Source organism: Dipodomys spectabilis, unplaced genomic scaffold, assembly GCF_019054845.1.
Source record: "Dipodomys spectabilis isolate Male_0828 unplaced genomic scaffold, ASM1905484v1 ptg000207l, whole genome shotgun sequence".
In the NCBI taxonomy this organism is placed as follows: Eukaryota; Metazoa; Chordata; class Mammalia; order Rodentia; family Heteromyidae; genus Dipodomys; species Dipodomys spectabilis.
The window spans coordinates 14,483,058-14,499,531 of record NW_024870884.1 but is presented as its reverse complement, the minus strand read 5'-3'; the positions used below and the strand labels follow the sequence as shown (position 1 = coordinate 14,499,531).

The 16,474-nt window shown below is 40.8% G+C and overlaps 1 protein-coding gene across 1 annotated transcript; it reads right to left on the bottom strand.

The window, feature by feature from the left end:
- Positions 1-237: 237 nt before the first annotated feature.
- Znf33b (zinc finger protein 33B) lies at positions 238-11,466 on the bottom strand. The gene is made up of 5 exons (XM_042696543.1): positions 11,232-11,466; positions 10,270-10,314; positions 5,716-5,860; positions 5,409-5,504; positions 238-2,941 (listed from the first exon to the last, which is right to left on the bottom strand). Exons 1-5 carry the CDS (start codon positions 11,244-11,246, stop codon positions 897-899), a joined length of 2,346 nt encoding a protein of 781 aa, XP_042552477.1. The 5' UTR covers positions 11,247-11,466; the 3' UTR covers positions 238-896.
- Between the last annotated feature and the right edge of the window lie 5,008 nt (positions 11,467-16,474).

Below are 16,474 nucleotides of genomic sequence, written 5' to 3'. Positions count from 1 at the left end.
TATAATCTATGTTTTTTTAAAAGGTTTAATTCAAATGGTTGCCAGTGTTAGGGATTCAGAAAGAGAGAGTATTTTAAAAAGGAAATTTCTTGATGTCACATCATGATGCTCTGATAATCCTGGTAAAATACAGACTCCAGATTCCTGCTCAATTGTGCAACTTAATTATGTTCATGACTACGCAAATCTAAAAGGAAAAACTGGATAAAACACAAAACAGAACACATGTAAAAATGGTAAATTTGAAGAAAGTCTATATTTGAGATTGCATAATAACAATTTCTTATATTTCATAACACAGTTATGTAAGACATCATTAGAATAAGGTTGAAGAGTGCATGAGAACTCTGTATTCTTACCACGTGCTTATAAATCTATACTTTTATTACTTTATAGAAGTTTCTAAAGATTTATATTTCAAAACATATAGCTGTCAATTACTACTTATGTTTTCTAAAAACATTTCTGGCAACATACCTAAACCATGATGTATAATACTACAAAAGTTTCAGATTAAATTTCATAATTTGACATTTCTCTATATATGGTTTGACATCATGTGTTTTCCTAAAAATGTTTACAAATTTAAAACATCTGTAAGGTTTTGGGGTTGGGGATTTAGTAGAAGGGCACTCAGAGCTAGCCCTGGGTTTGTTCCTCCTCAATGAAAAATAAGTCTGTAAAGTTATATATCAGCATTAATTTAGGATGTCATTTAGGCTGTTGGAGAAGTTGTTGAAATCTATGGTTTATACTCTATCACTGGCATAAGATATATTCAGTCCAGAAAGATATTAAATATTTGAGATGGCAGCAGAACTTTCTCCAATGTGTGCATGCTAATGTGTAGAGTGGATTAATCTGTGGCTATTCATGTCTAATATCCATTTCATTCATCAGATTGATCTTGTGTGTATTCTCTGATGGACACTGAGGTTTGACTTTTGAGAAAAGGTTTTCCTACATGTGTTACATTCATAGGGCTTCTCACCTGTGTGCGATCTCTGATGTTTTACAAGGTCTGATTTACGGTAAAAGATTTTCCCACATTCGTTACATTGGCAAGATTTCTCACCTGTGTGAGTCCTATGATGTACTGTGAGGGATGATTTGTGACTGAAGGATTTCCCACATTCAATGCATTCATAAGGTTTCTCCCCTGTGTGTTTTCTCTGATGTAAAATTAGTCCTGACTTTACACAGAAAGATTTCTCACATTCATTGCACTTGTAGGGCTTTTCTTCTATGTGGGTCCTCTGATGCACAGTTAGAGCAGACTTATGGCAGAAAGCTCTTCCACATTGAGTACATGCATAGGGCTTCTCCCCAAGGTGAATTCTCTGATGCTGTGTGAGCTGTGACTTCTGGCAGAAAGACTTTCCACATTCATTGCATTCATACGGTTTCTCTCCAGTATGGGTTCTGTTATGTTTAGTTAGGTAGGACTTATTGTAAAAGATTTTTCCACATTGAAGACATTCATAAGGTCTTTCCCCGGTGTGTGTTCTATAATGCTGCGAGAGGGTTGACTTATGGCTGAAGAATTTCCCACATTCGGGACATATAAAAGGTTTCTCCCCTGTGTGAGTTCTCTGATGCACTGTGAGGTCTGAATTTAAGCAAAAGGTTTTCCCACACTCATAACATTTATAAGGTTTCAATCCTGTGTGAATTACTTGATGTCTTCTGAGTACTGACTTGTGGTAGAAAGCTTTCCCACAGATATCACATGTGTAAGGCTTATCACCTATGTGAGTTCTCTGAGGCTGCGTGAGGTGTGACTTTTGACAAAAAGATTTCCCACATTCCAGACACGCAAAGGGTTTCTCCCCAGTATGTGTTCTCTGATGAACTGTAAGGTGTGAATTCATACAAAAGGATTTCCCACATTCATTGCATTCATAGGGTTTTAGCCCAGTGTGGGTTCTCTGATGCTTAGTGAGGTCTGACTTCTGGTAAGACATTTTCACACATGCAGTGCACCGATTGGGTTTCTCCCCTGTATGCATCCTCTGGTGTAATATGAGGGCTGACTTGTGGCTAAAGGCTTTACTGCACTGATTACATTCATATGTCTTTTCTCCTACGTGTGACTGCTGATGTTTCATGAGGTTTGATTTCTCCCAGAAAGTTTTCCCACATTCCTTACATCCAAAGTGTTTCTCTCCTGTGTGCACCCTATGATGCCTTGTGAGATATGACTTTTCCAAGAAACCTTTCCCACAGTCAGGACACTTAAAGTGCTTCTCTCCTTTATGAGTTGTCTGAGGTTGTGAGAGACATAACTTGCTCTTGAAATGATTTCCACTTTCACTATATTCACAGTGTGTCTTAAGAATGCCACCATGTTTGAGAGAGATAGATTTCCAGAGATTCTCCTCAGAGGACACGACCTCAGGGTATAGGAGGGATGAGGCATTAGAGGGAGGTCGCCCATGTTCAGAGCTGGCATGGTCCAGCTCATCTCTGTTTTCATTTGTATGTGGGTTGAACAATGTCTTTTCCAGGAATGCTTCCTGACTTACATTATATTCAAAAATATGTCCTAAAGTCTGAATCTTTTCGTGCTGAATAGGAGCCTCATGGTGAGAGCTAGAAGTCCTGTTTTTTAAAACTTCACTTCTCTCCTTACAGTGAGTTTCCTCGTGTTTAATTTTGAGTAGCAATTTTCCACAGGCATTAAATTCATCAGGTTCATTCTTTAAGTAGGTAGTCCTACTAAAAATCAATTCTGAAATTCTGTTGAAACTCATCCCATAAGAATCACAATGACAGAATACTTTTGTGGGAGAAAATGAATTGATGTCCAAGTTAAATGGTTTTCCTATTATATGGCCTTTCTCCTGAGTCAACCTTTTGTTATTAATGAATACAACTTCCCACAAATGTTTAGATGGATTTTCCTGACTCCTGTCCTTCAAATGGTCAGCATTCCAAAGGTCTAGAAAGATGAAAACTCAGTCTCAGCATTTAAAAAACATCTATTTTCCTTTCATAGGTTTTTTTGTTTGTTTAGTTGGGAGCTTGGGGGTACTGGGGTTTGAACTCAGCGCTTCATGTCATATTTGTAACATGGGTACTCTACCACTGAGCCACGCCTTCAGCTTTTTTGCACTGGTTATTTTTAAGCTAGGGTGTCAATCCTATTCAAGTGCATATTTGGACTGTGATATGCCTATTTATGCTTTGCTCAAAGTTAGGATGCCAGGTACTGCATTTAGCTATGTGGCTAGAAGGGGAGTCTCACAAACTCTTTTGCCTAAGCTGGCCTCAATTCACCGTTATTCCAATCTCCAAAGGAGCTAGGATTACAGGTATCAGCCACCAACACCTGGCACTAAAAAATCTCTATACAAATGTCATATGTTATAGCTGTTGCTTTCTATCCAAGTTCCAGAAGTGAAACTAACTGCCATTCTTTTTCTATTTTGTGGGTGTGGGGTATGAATAAATACGTAGACTAGAATAGTGGAAAAAGAGAAAAGAATCTGACTATTAGAAAGTTGGCTAGGCACTCATTCCTTATACCTGTAATCACAGCTATTCAGAAAGCTGAGATATGAGAATCATAGTTCAAACTAGACTAGGCAGGAAAACCATGAAACTTTTATCTCCAGGTAGCCTCCAAATAGCTGTGAATGGAGGTATGGCTCAAGTGGTAGAGCTCTATGCTTGAGTGATAAAGCTAAGAGAGAGCATTTAGGCTCTGAGTTCAAGCCCAAGTACTGGCACACGCACACGCGCACACACACACACACACACACACACACACACACACACACACACACACCAAACATATATTTACTTTAAAAAATATGAATAATATAATCTCTCCATGTATCTTGGTAAAAATAAGATCCACAAAATAAGCATTACCTATAATAACCTATGAGTTTCAAATAGCAAGGAGACAAAAAATATAGTGAGCCAGCCTGGACAGAAAGTTTGCAAGACTACTTCCCAACTACTTCCCAAACCACAGCTGGGTGTAGTGGTACACACCTGTCATCCTGGGAGGCTCAGATTGTAAGCTCAGTACCTGCCTAGCAAATGTGAGACCCTCAGTTCAAACCTTAGTCCCACTAAATAACAAAAAAGAACTTGCTCCAAATATTGGAGAAACAATCTGAAACTCTCGGTCAACCACCAGTTAAGAATAATCAGATTCTAAACTATGACAGCTCAAGTCTAATACTGCTTTCTGTAGTGTTAGAACAGTTAGAACGATGATAGCTAAACCAAGCATGCTATACAGAGAAAGAGATTTGCTATGAGGAAAAGAAACTAAGCAGTGTTAAGGCTTAAATTGAGAAAAGTAAATTGAAACACAGAATAAGATTCAAGGCCAGCTGGATGCCAGTGGCTCACATCTGTAATCCTAGCTAATTAGAGGATTGTGCTTTGAAGCCAGCCCAGGAAAGAAAATCTTTGACACTTTTATCTCTGACTAATCACCAGAAGTCTGGAAGTGGAGCTGTGGCTTAAGTGGTAGAGCACCAGCCTTGAGTGAGAAAGCTAAAGAACAAACCCAGTCCCTAATTTCAAGCCCCTAATACTGGCATACACACACAAAATCAAGACCAGATCAAAGTTGAGGAAACTCCCCCAGAAGAAGAAATTGCAAGGCTAAAGAACAGCAAGGCTATGGACAAAACTAAACTTCTTGAGGTGCAAGATTCCATCAGCAGATCTCACTAATAAATTATCCAAATCCAAGACAAGAGTGCTTAAAGCTCTCCTGACCTGATATCCCAGGTAAAATCCAGAAATAAACACTATTGTCATTACATAGTTAAAACTTCAAAAAGATGCTCTAGTTTTACCAGAGGATCTAACATTGTTTTGGGAGAGTATGAAAACAAAAAACAAACAGGAACAAAATATCCAGAAGCTGCTCACGCTGTCATCCTAACTACTTGGGGGCTGAAATCTGGAGGATCATGATTCGAAGCAAGCTCAGGCAGAAAAGTCCTTAAAAGTCCATTTCCAGTTAGGTACGGAAAAAAAAAAATCCATGGCTGTAAAAGTGGCTCGAGTGGTAGAGCACCAGCTGTGAGCAAGCCAGCTGAGCAAGAGTGAGGCCCATGAAGTAAAATGAAGTGAAATAAATATAATGAATAAACCCAGGAGTTAATGGAACACTTAAAAAAAAAAAAAGAGTGAAGCAGAGAATCATTTTGGACACAGAAGGCAAAAAGTACAGATTATGGCTGATGCCCATAATCAGCTGCAGAAACTGAAATCATGTAAGAGACAAAAACAAAAAACAGAAGCTAAAATATCAATATGAACAACCAACTAGAAGAAAAGCAAAAACACATAAGCAAAGAGGACTATTTGAATTAACTTGAATTAACTACATATAATAATAGATCTGATCCTTGTTTCTGCAGTCCAGACTAACTCACCTGGGAAGTTCTGACTTGGAAATTCTTCCTTCAATGTCCATGGCTCTGCCCCTTGCTCCAGTTTGAAGATCACCTCGGGCTGGCTCACATAATACCCTGTTAACAGAAATAATGAAGGCATTTGGTCAGCAGCTTAGACAGTATGGCCTCTGGTAGTGGATGAAGCATTGTGCTGTTGAAACATGCCAACAGGAAATTCAATTTTTTCCCAATGTCCACTATCTTTACATGGTACAAAGGGTCGACAGGCTTCATAACTAAAGGAAAAAGCAAGTGCTATATGGAACGACACAGTAAACAGCCTTACCCACTGAGACAAGGTGGCTGTAGTTTTCGAGCATCACGTCCCTGTACAGAGACCGCTGAGCACCATCAAGGTGGCCCCACTCCTCGGGAGTAAAGTCTACAGTCACGTCCTTAAATGACACTGATCCGTGGAATTTCTGTCCAGTCTGCAACATCCATGATTAGGTGACATGGAAAAAAGATGCATGGGATGATTCCTTACTGCAATTACTGCTCACAGATTATGAAAATCACTACACATTCATTGCATTTGCTTTATACTTCCAAAGGGAGAGGAAAGGAAATAATAACTGCTATTAGATTAAGGTATTAATTCATATTCATGCAATAACAAAAAAGTCAGCAAGACCCTGTAAAGTACCTGGAACTATTAGAGCTGTTGGAAATACTAAATTGAATAAAAGTCCTCATACTTAATGAGTAAATAATGGAATATGTGCAGTAAATAACAGAACATATGCAATAATATACTAGTGCTAAAAAGCAAGTGTATACAAACCAGGTTAATGGGGTTTGAGGCATAGCTAAGGTGGTAAAGTTCCAGGTAATGAGTAAAAGTGTCAGATACTGAGTTTGATTCCAGTTCTTAGGAATAAAAAGGTTAATGTTCTATTTAGAATTTCCTTAGGTTGAAGACTAACCCTGTGCTTTTCCCAAGCCCAGTGCCACACCAGAGGGTGGTTGGAACATTCCAGAAGCCAGCACAGAACAAGCAGAAGACATGAAGGTGTCACTTTCCCGACACAAGAAAAAAGGCCAAGGAAGTAGTTAGAAAATTGAATATGGAATATTTTAAACCCAATAGTCTGCCAATCATTTTATTATCTTCAAGAGTATTTTTGTATGCTACAGATTTATACTTACAAAAATTGCAGAAATAAAAAAGCATTTATGATGAATAGCAATTTACAATTCAATATGTTTTTGATGCCAGAATTGGGGCTTGAACTCAGAGCCTGGATACTGTTCCTTGGCTTTTCTTTCAGTGCTGATGCTCTACCACTTAAGCCACAGGTAGACTCCTAACTTTTTTTTTTTGAGTCCGGTCATGGGGCCTAAACTCTGGGCCTGGGCGCTGTCCCTCAGCTCTTCAGCTCAAGGCTAGCGCTCTACCACTTGAGCCACAGCGCCACTTCCGGCTTTTTTCCTTTTGCTTATGTGGTGCTGAGGAATCCAACCCAGGGCCTCATGCATACAAGGCAAGTGCTCTACCACTGAGCCACCTTCCCAGCCCGACTCCTAGCTTTTTGTTGATTAAATGGAAATAAGAGCCTCAGAGGCTTATCTGCTGGCTTTTAACTGTGATCCTCAGATCTCAGCCAACTGAGTAGCTGAGAAACAGGTCTGAGCCACAGGCCCCCAGCATATTGTTTGTTTGTTTTGACTTGCTCTAAATGTCTGGGTTACATGTGCAAAGACCGATTGAGCCAACACAAATAATTTATGGATAAAGATAGATATATGACATACATAAACATTTACTCTCCTATTTTTTATCAGAAATTACTGGGGTAGCTGGGTGTTGGTGGCTCACGCCTGTAATCCTAGCTACTCAGCAGGCTGAGATCTGTGGATCATGGTTCAGTGAAGCCCAGGCAGGAAAGTCTGTGAGACTCTTATCTCCAATTAACCACCAGAAAAAACAGAAATTATACTGTGGCTCAAGTGGTAGAGTGCTAGCCTTGAGCTGAAGAGCTGAGGGACAGTACATAGGCCCAGAGTTCCATCCACTTGACTGACAAAAAATAAAAATTACTGGGGGGGAGGGAAACAGGTGCTAGTGGCTCATGCCTGTAATCTTAGCTACTCAGGAGGCTGAGATCTGTAGATCCTGCTTCAAAGCCAGCCTAGGCAAAAAAAAAAAATCCCCTTGAGACTCTTATCTCCAATTAACCAGTCAAAAACCACACGTAGAGCTATGGCTCAAAGTGGTAGAGTGCTAGCCTTGAGCAAAAGAGCTCAGGGATGGCACCCAGACCCTGAATTCAAGTCCCACAACCAACACACACACACACACACACACACACACACACACACACACACGGACAAGTGGCCACACATCACATTGTCATTTTCTTGATGTGTTAAATGAGTTTGTGTGTGTGTGTGTGTGTGTGTGTGTGTGTGTGTGTGTGCATGTATGAATAGAGATAGATAGGTAGATATAGATTTAGATTACTGCCTTGCCCAGTGCTATGTGCCTGTAATCCCAGCTTCTTGGGAGTGTAGGTGGGAAGACCACTTGAACCCAGAAGTTCAAAACTATATTGGGCAATAGCTTTAGAGAGAAAGAAAAAGAGAGATCAATTTATCTCATGTACATAGATAAAAACACCCTAAACAAAATATAAGCGAATGAAACCTAGCAACACATAAAAAGTATAATGGATTATAATAACCGTGTTGGGTTTATTTTAGAAATGTCAAGTTACTTGTACATTTCAAAGTCAATTAATACAATTCAACCAACTAATGAAAGAAAAAAATCATCTGATAATTTCAAGAGCTGCCAAACATAATTTGATAAAATTTAACAGGAGTCAGTCTATGAGAGAGAGAACAGGTCGCTTTAGTTCAGGCTTCTCCCAGAATGGCTGAAAGAGAAGATTTAGCTATGTCATCTCTGATGGGAAAAGTGATCAGCACCTCTAAAGCCCGCAGGGCCATTGGTCCCTACTTTAGTTAGTCAAACTTCAGTTAGTCGACAGGACCATGTACATTTCAGGACAGGGGAAAAGACTGCAAAATACAGAATACAATCTAATATCCTTGATAAGAAATTTTCAAAAATAAAATGTACTGATGCTCATTTACTTCTGATAGGATATGTCCTGAGGAGCCCACCCGAATTAGAAGATATCATAACGCAAAAATCCATGTAATACATCTAACCTGATAACTATTGTTGCTTAGCAACATAATGTTTGGAAGAACATTACTTTACCATTCTGATCTTAGAACCCAAGTCACTCTACAACAATGTACAAGAATATCAAGTATACTATCACTAGGCAAAGACTAAAATTTAAAATTCAAAGTACAGTCTCTACTAAATGCCTATAATTTTATACAATTATAAATATAAAATGTTAAATCATTACAAGAGAATAAGATAGTGCCCTGAAAGCATTTGTTATCTCTAAAATCTCTAGGGAAACTATCAGAAGCTAAAAAGCACCAAATCTACAAGATGGGTGATGGGAGGACACTGAACTCTCAGACCCAAATATTTAAAAAGGACAACAGACAATCTGGGCAAGCCAAACAGAGGAACTGATCTGGTATGTGTGGAAAGCCAGCCTAGGAGAACATATACAAATGCAGAAGGCAAGTACTGGAGTACAAAAATCACAAATCCTAGCCAGGCACAGTTGCTCGTATCTATAATCCCTTCTACTTGGGAAGCAGAGATCAGGAGGATCATTGTTTCAGACTAGCACAAGAAAAAAGCTAGTAAACTGCTACCCTAACCAATGAACTGGCTTAGGAAGCCCTAACGCTGTCTGAGACTGGTCCTGGGCAAAAACTGAGACAATGTCAGAAAAATAAAGCCAAAAAAAAAAAAAAAAAAGCTTGGGGTGTGGCAAGAGATAGAGTGCCTACCTAGCAAGTGTGAGTCTCTGAGTTCAAATATCTGTACAAGCAGAACGCTTAAAAATGAAGTAAGAGGGGCTGGGAAGGTAGCTCAGTGGTAGGGTGCATGCCTTGCAAGCATGAGGCCCTGGGTTCAATTCCTCAGCACCACATAAACAGAAAAAGCCGGAAGTGGTGCTGTGGCTCCAGTGGTAGAGCGTTAGCCTTGAGCTAAAGAGCTGAGGGACAGCGCCCAGACCCAGAGTTCAGGCCCCATGACTGGCAAAAAAAAAAAAAAAAAAAGCAAGAGAATACTACCTGAAAACCATACCCATTTAAGAAAGCTGCACAACCTCAATAATCATCAGATATATGAAAGTGATGCTTTCTATCCATTAACATAAATATTTTTCTAGAGAGTAAGTAGGAAAAGTAATTTTCAAATAAGCAATACTGAATCTACACAACTCAGAATATTTTTTTTCATATCCAAGCTGAAAGCTGGTGGCTCACACTTGCAATCCTAGATACTCAGGAAGCTGGGATCTGTAGGACAGCAGTTCAAAGACAGCCCAGGAAGAAAACCTGCAGAAAGCTGAAGTGAAGGCTTAATTCAGGCAGAAAAGCACCAGCCAAGCAACATAAAACTCTATGCTCGGGCTGGGAAGGTGGCTCAGTGGTAGAGCGCTTGCCTTGCATGCATGAGACCTGGGTTCGATTCCTCAGCACCACATAAGCAAAAAGAAAAAAAGCTGGAAGTGGCGCTGTGGCTCAAGTGGTAGAGTGCTAGCCTTGAGCTGAAGAGCTCAAGAGGGACAGCACCCAGGCCCAGAGTTCAGGCCCCACGACCAGACCCCCCCCCCCCCCAAAAAACCCTCCATGTTCAAGCCCCAGTACCACTACAAAAAGAATGATTGTTATAAATCTCACAAAACTCCCATATAAAAATAAAATAGTGTAAGAACAAATGATGCACCCTTACCTTGTTCATTTTGTGCTTTGTATGTAGACAGTTCTGAAGATACAACTGTGTTAGAAGAAATACAGGTCATGAAAGATATTGACTTCCATAAATTTCTTGATTCTTCTGCCCTAAAAAGCTACTCGTATCCACAAGATGAAATGTTCTCTATGGGAAGTTACTGTTCCTTTGACCTTTAAGAATGATCAGGAGAAATCAGGTGAGTGATCACCTAAGATTACTCTAATATCACTCTCTCAGATAAGTATAAATATTTGCATCCTATGGAATTTAACAGGTTTAATCTCCTTGATGTTCACAAAAAACATTAAAAATGGCAACATAGTTTAAACAAGTAGACAGTACACCTAGTGAAAGAACAGTAACACTGAAACTGTTGAAAAAAAAATATTCTGGGCTGTCCTATCAATTTTCTTACTACTATTACTTACCCTTTGGCTAGTGAGTGCACAGAAAGTCATAAAAGGCTTCTAAGAAAAAACAATGTTTTAATTTCTGTAACTTCGTGGTTTCTCCAAAGGATGTCTTTGTAAGAAATTTGCTCAGATTAAGTATACTAGTTTGCCAGAATGGAAAGCTGAATTTTGGCCTTCACCATTAAGAAAATGTGACCCTGAGGAAGTAAACCTTTCTTTTCTTGTACCAAATAAAAACAAAAGCAGACAATTCTTGAAGATCCTTGCTCAGTGCTAGGGGGAACTCTGGTAAACAGCATACATCAAAATGCAGTGATAACTACTTCTGGAAAGCAGCTCACAATCTATGAAAGAAAACCAAGCAACACAGGGCATCCAGAAAAGGATAACTGATCTAAGTGGTGACACCAAGGCCCCAGCACCCAAGCCACATGCGCATTTGCTCACCCCACAGTACAGCCCTCACCCCAGTGGTGCCAAACCAAATCACGCCTGCGCATAGGCTCGCCCTGCAGCACTGCCCCTCCACAGGTGCTAGCGGCACACCTCACGCATGCGCATATGTCCTCCTCCCAGGCCGGGAAAGGACAGTGAAAACCGAGGAGGGGGTCTGTCCTGAGACTGCCTCAAGCTCTGACGGAGACGCCGCAATCTGGAGGTCCCACCAAGAGGTCCGCAGGGATCTTCTCCGCAGCCGGGCGCTGAATGTACCCCGCAAGTCGCGCGGGGCTTCCTTGGTTCTCACCCGTTGCACCCGGGCGTGTGGCATCGCAACCCCAAGACCGCGTAGATTGGGCGGTCCGGGGCCAAAGGGAGACGGGGAGGGCGGGGCGAGTAGAGCCGCAGGAGACCTGCGCAGAACTTACGCGCAGGGTCAGGAGTCAAACTACATTTCCCAGGAGGCTCGGCGGCCAGCACTTCCGGATGGGCGGGGAAAGGAGAAGTGAGCACCCGGTACCCTGGGGCCGGACAGGGGCGTCCCAAAGATGAGAACCTGGGCGGGGAGGGAGAGGGGGGGGCCTGCGGTGCGCACTCTGTACACAGAGCTGCCAAGCAATAACAGCTGCGTGTCCGTTTTGCTTTAAAGATTTGGGAAATAGGTCTCATCCGTGGAATAAAACCATTATCTGAACACCTGATGCAGGTGGCTCACGCCTGTAATCCTACATGTTCCAGAAACCCAAGATCTGACAGCCTGAGCAGGAAAGTCCACGAGACTCAGCGCAATTAAGCAGCAAAAAGCCAGAAGTGGAGCTGTGTCTCAAATGGTAGAGCACCAGACTTGAGTGGAAAAGCTCAGGAATAGTGCCCAGACAGGTACACACACACACACACACACACACACACACACACACACACACACATACAAGCTTGACCCCACCATTGAGTCTCGGGGCAAACAGGGAAAGGGAACCAGAGCGCTGAAAATCAAAATCAAAATTTGCCACGGACTGGCTCTGTCGGGACAACGGAGGACACCTAGTGGAGGAACTGGAATAGGTGGGGAGATGGTAAACAGACAACTCACACACAAGAGTGGATGCTGAGTGCGATTTAATGCAGAGGATAACAAACTTTTATAGCAAAAGTCTCCATGAGAAAGGACAAAAGGTTACACAATCTTGCTGCAGGGCTTCATTCTTGGATGGTCACCCAGCTGGTCGCCTGATAGGCACTTGTTTCCGGCTTTACCTCTATTTTTAAGAAATACAATGGGTTTCGATGTTTATCACCAATTAACCATTACTTTTTTCTATAGAGGCCTTAACTGTCCCTTAAGATCTTTCCTGTTCCTTCTTTAATAGTAAGCACCAAGGAGGCCTAGCTCTAGCAAGTCTCTTAGTAAATGAAAGAGAGTAACAGGAAGTTCTTTCTCCTAAGTAGTTTTCCCAGCAATTGCCATACACTCTTTCTGCACTAGCCGCACCTACAGCTTCTTGTAAATCTCTTACAAACAATTCCTTCTGCTGAAGTGGCGTCATGAAACCCCCAATACTTTTATATTTACTTATGACTTGTCTACTAGCCTCCATAAGAGGGGCTTTCAGGGTAGCACTTAACTCTGGTGAGTTAGTCATATTTTTAAGACACTCATCAGATGTTGGAGTCGTCAACACTCTTAAGAAAGAGCCTTGAATTAGGGAACATGGAGCATGAGTAAGTACAATGAGCAGCAGGAACAGTAAAAGATTAATAGGCACTCCTATACAGTGAAGAAAAGAAAAACAGGAACAGAAACATATCTTTCCCAGGGGCTTGCCAGCCTTTCCAGGAGGTAGGCCTCTTTGAAGCCCCATTCTCTGAGGTAGACTTCGGTGAAGTCCCATTCTCAGAGATAGGTCTCTGTGAAGCCTCATTCTCAGGTCTGAAAGCAGGTTTCCCATGCTAAGCAGACTCCACCAGAGTAGGCGTGGCAAAAATTAGTGAAGCAATACAAGAAAACAGTAGGTCAAACCCTTAAGTAGGGATGCTGAATCTTAACTGATGACATCTTGGTCATGTAATTTGGGATTGTCAAGTTTAGAGTTTACACTTGGCTTCTATAACTTCATTTTGTTTTTGTGACTCCATCTGAAAACTCTACCCCCACCTATGAGACTAGTTTCTTATAGTTTGGCATTTAAAGATAAATGTAGCTGCTAGGCGCTGGTGGCTTACCCTTTAATCCTAGCTACTCAGGGAGGCTGAGACCTGAGGAGTGAGGTTCAAAGCCAGCCCTGGCAGGAAAGTCCATGAGACTATTATCTCCAGTTAACTACCAGAAAACTGGAAGTAGCACTGTGGCTCAAGTGGTAGAGCACTAGCCTTGAGCTGAAGAGCTGAGGGAAGGCACCCAGGCCCAGAGTTCAAGCCCCAGGACCATCCCCCCCCCCAAAAAAAAAATGATATGTAGCTATTGTTTCTGTTTCTAGCTAACAATTATAGTAAGGGGCTGTGGAAATGATCGTGGTAATGGATTATAGAAATGCCATGGGTAATTGTCATGTTGCCTCACTCATTATTGCTTATAGCGTTGTTTTAGCTTACTCATGCTTGTTCACACCATTGTTTCACCTTCTTTAACTTCATGCTTGGCTTGCACCTGCAAAGAACCATTAGGAACTTTCCACCCTTGAGCAAATAAGGAGGTGGGCTTTCTGCTTTAAAAGGGGCCATGAGGCCAGACTTGGCACTGTACTTTTTCTGGGCACCCGACTGTCCAATGTAGTCCCATCCAATAATTAAGACTTTCTTTTGGCTGTACTCTGTGTCTGCATGGCCTCTTCTGGTGGTCTCCCCTCAACAACCACGTAGTGGAAGATAGGGTATTGGGTTTAACTTCATGGTTGAGGCAGGGAAGTCCTACCTGCCAGGTAATGGGCATACTTGAATTCCTAGAGGCAGGAGCAGGGACTTGGACAATAGGTTACTGGACCCGCCAGTCTTAGGTCATGAACTCTCAAGCTCTCTGTGACCCTGCCTCCTGACCTGACCCTATTTAGGCCCAGACCAGCTCAGGTGCCAGGAGACCATGCCCCATGTGTCTGTTTTCACTTCTTGACTCCTGACTCTTCTCCAGTCACCATGGTGTCCCACTTAAGTGATCCATTGGCGCTGATGTGGTTTGTTGGTATTGTTTTTCTGCTCTTTGCTTTCTTTTCCTGCTCTCATGACTCAGTTTTCTCACAGTGTTAAGTGTATTTGTGGGACTACAGATCTTTGAGACAGGAGTCCATCTGCAGACCCCCTTTGCTCTAATAAAAACTGCTGATTCAACCTCAAAAAAAATGTGGCTTCTGTTTTCTTGCTGTACAACAAAACCAGACATGATCCAGAAGAAAATATTACCATTCTTTCCTTTGTAATATTAGATGGGTTGACTAAATGGAGATACACATTTTCATACATAGGAAGACTAATTTTTTTTACAAAATTCCTAACAATTGGCAATAGTTTTGTATTTCCTCTGTAGTAGCTTTTAGTGTGTATTCTTTACCAAAACATTATTTTTAATTTTTTCCATCAGTTATTGGGAGTTGAACTCAGTATCTGATGCTTTTGCTGACTGACTGATGCTCTATCACCTGAGCCACACATCCAGACTCACTCACCCACCTTTTTTTAACCTAACCATTCTAAACTTCAAATGGAATAATCTTCCAGGGAGCTGATTGTCTTTGGCTCATCCTTGTGATCCTGATTACTTCGGTTGCTGAGAGCAGAATAACCATCAGATGGTTAGATGATGGGCCATCAATTCTTAGCCATTAATTTTTCAAATCATTTTTTTCTGTCTCCTCCCTAATCGTCTATTGTTTGTGTACTTCAGTTACATATACATTAGGAAACTGAAAGTTTTCCCAAAGCTCATTGGTCTTTTTTTTTTCAGTGTTCTGTTTTGAAGATTATCTGTTCTACTGTAAATCTGATGTCAATCACATTCAATGTGTTTGTCATCTTTACTTTGTAGGTATTATTTCTGTTTGATAGGGATATTATAACATTGCTATAAATATGAATCAATAAATACAATGAAATATATTAAAATATATGTTATATATGTGGTTAAATATGTTATATATTTATTTTAATTATGTTCAGTTATTTTCATTATTTTAATATGTGTTTAATATATGCTAAAATATTAAATACTTATTTTAATATTTCTACTTCTTTAGTATGAAGGTCTTTCATGTATCTGCTTATTTCTTTGAACTTCTGAGATAATAGTTAACTTTGTGGTAGGTTTTTAAAAATTATATTTATTTTTCGTGGTCCTGGGGCTTGAACTCTGGGCCTGGGCACTGTCCCTGAGCCTTTGTGCTCAAAACCAGATCGCTACAACTTGAGCTTCAGCTCCATTTCCAGTTTTTTTGGTGGTTAGTTGGAGATAAGGGACTCATGAACTTTTCTGCCCAGGCTGGCATCAAACATTGAACCTCAGATCTCAGCTTCATGAATAGCTAGGGTTACAGATGTGAGCCACTGATGCCCAGATTAAGGTAACAGTTTTAATGTCCTTGTTTTATTTTTTAAGTCTAAAATGTTTGTCAGTTCTAAATCAGTTTTCTGTGGTTGGTTTTTCCCATCACAGCAAGTTGAATTTTCTGCTTCTTTGCCATCCTGCTAGTTACTAGGTTGTGCAAATGTTCGGGGTATACCATATAATGTTGTGTTCTTTTACACATTATTGAGCAGGTCTATTCTAACCATCAAAACTCCAGAAGTGGAGTTGTGGTGGCTCAAATGGCAGAGCACCAACATTGAAAGGGACAGTGCCCAGGTGTTAAGTCCCAGTACCAGAACAAAAGCAAAAAACAAAAGCCTTCCTGGCCAGGATGGTTTTGAACTTTAATCCTCAGGTGTCATTCTCCTAAGTAGGTATGAGCCACTAAGACCTGGTTTCTTCAGGGCTTTATCACATGACAAAATTGGATTGTTCACAAGCTTTATCTACATTATCTTGAGATGATTATATAATCATTGCCCATTAATTTTATTGTGTGTACTGGTATGTGTGTGTTGTACTATCTTTGTGTTTCTGGATATAATACATGCCTGCATTTTATCCATTGATTAGGCTTCTCTGTAGGAAACCTTTTCAAATATCACCCTGGAAAGCAAAAAAAAAAACAAAACAAAAACAACAACAACAACAACAACAACAAAACCCACTGATTTATCTTCCATGCTCCTTACTCGATCTCTCTGACTGCCACCCCTCTGGTTGAATATGTACACCCTAATCTTCTTTCCTGTTGTCCCCTTTTGAGGCTCACTGCCCTCTTTATTCTGGTGTCCCTTAATAA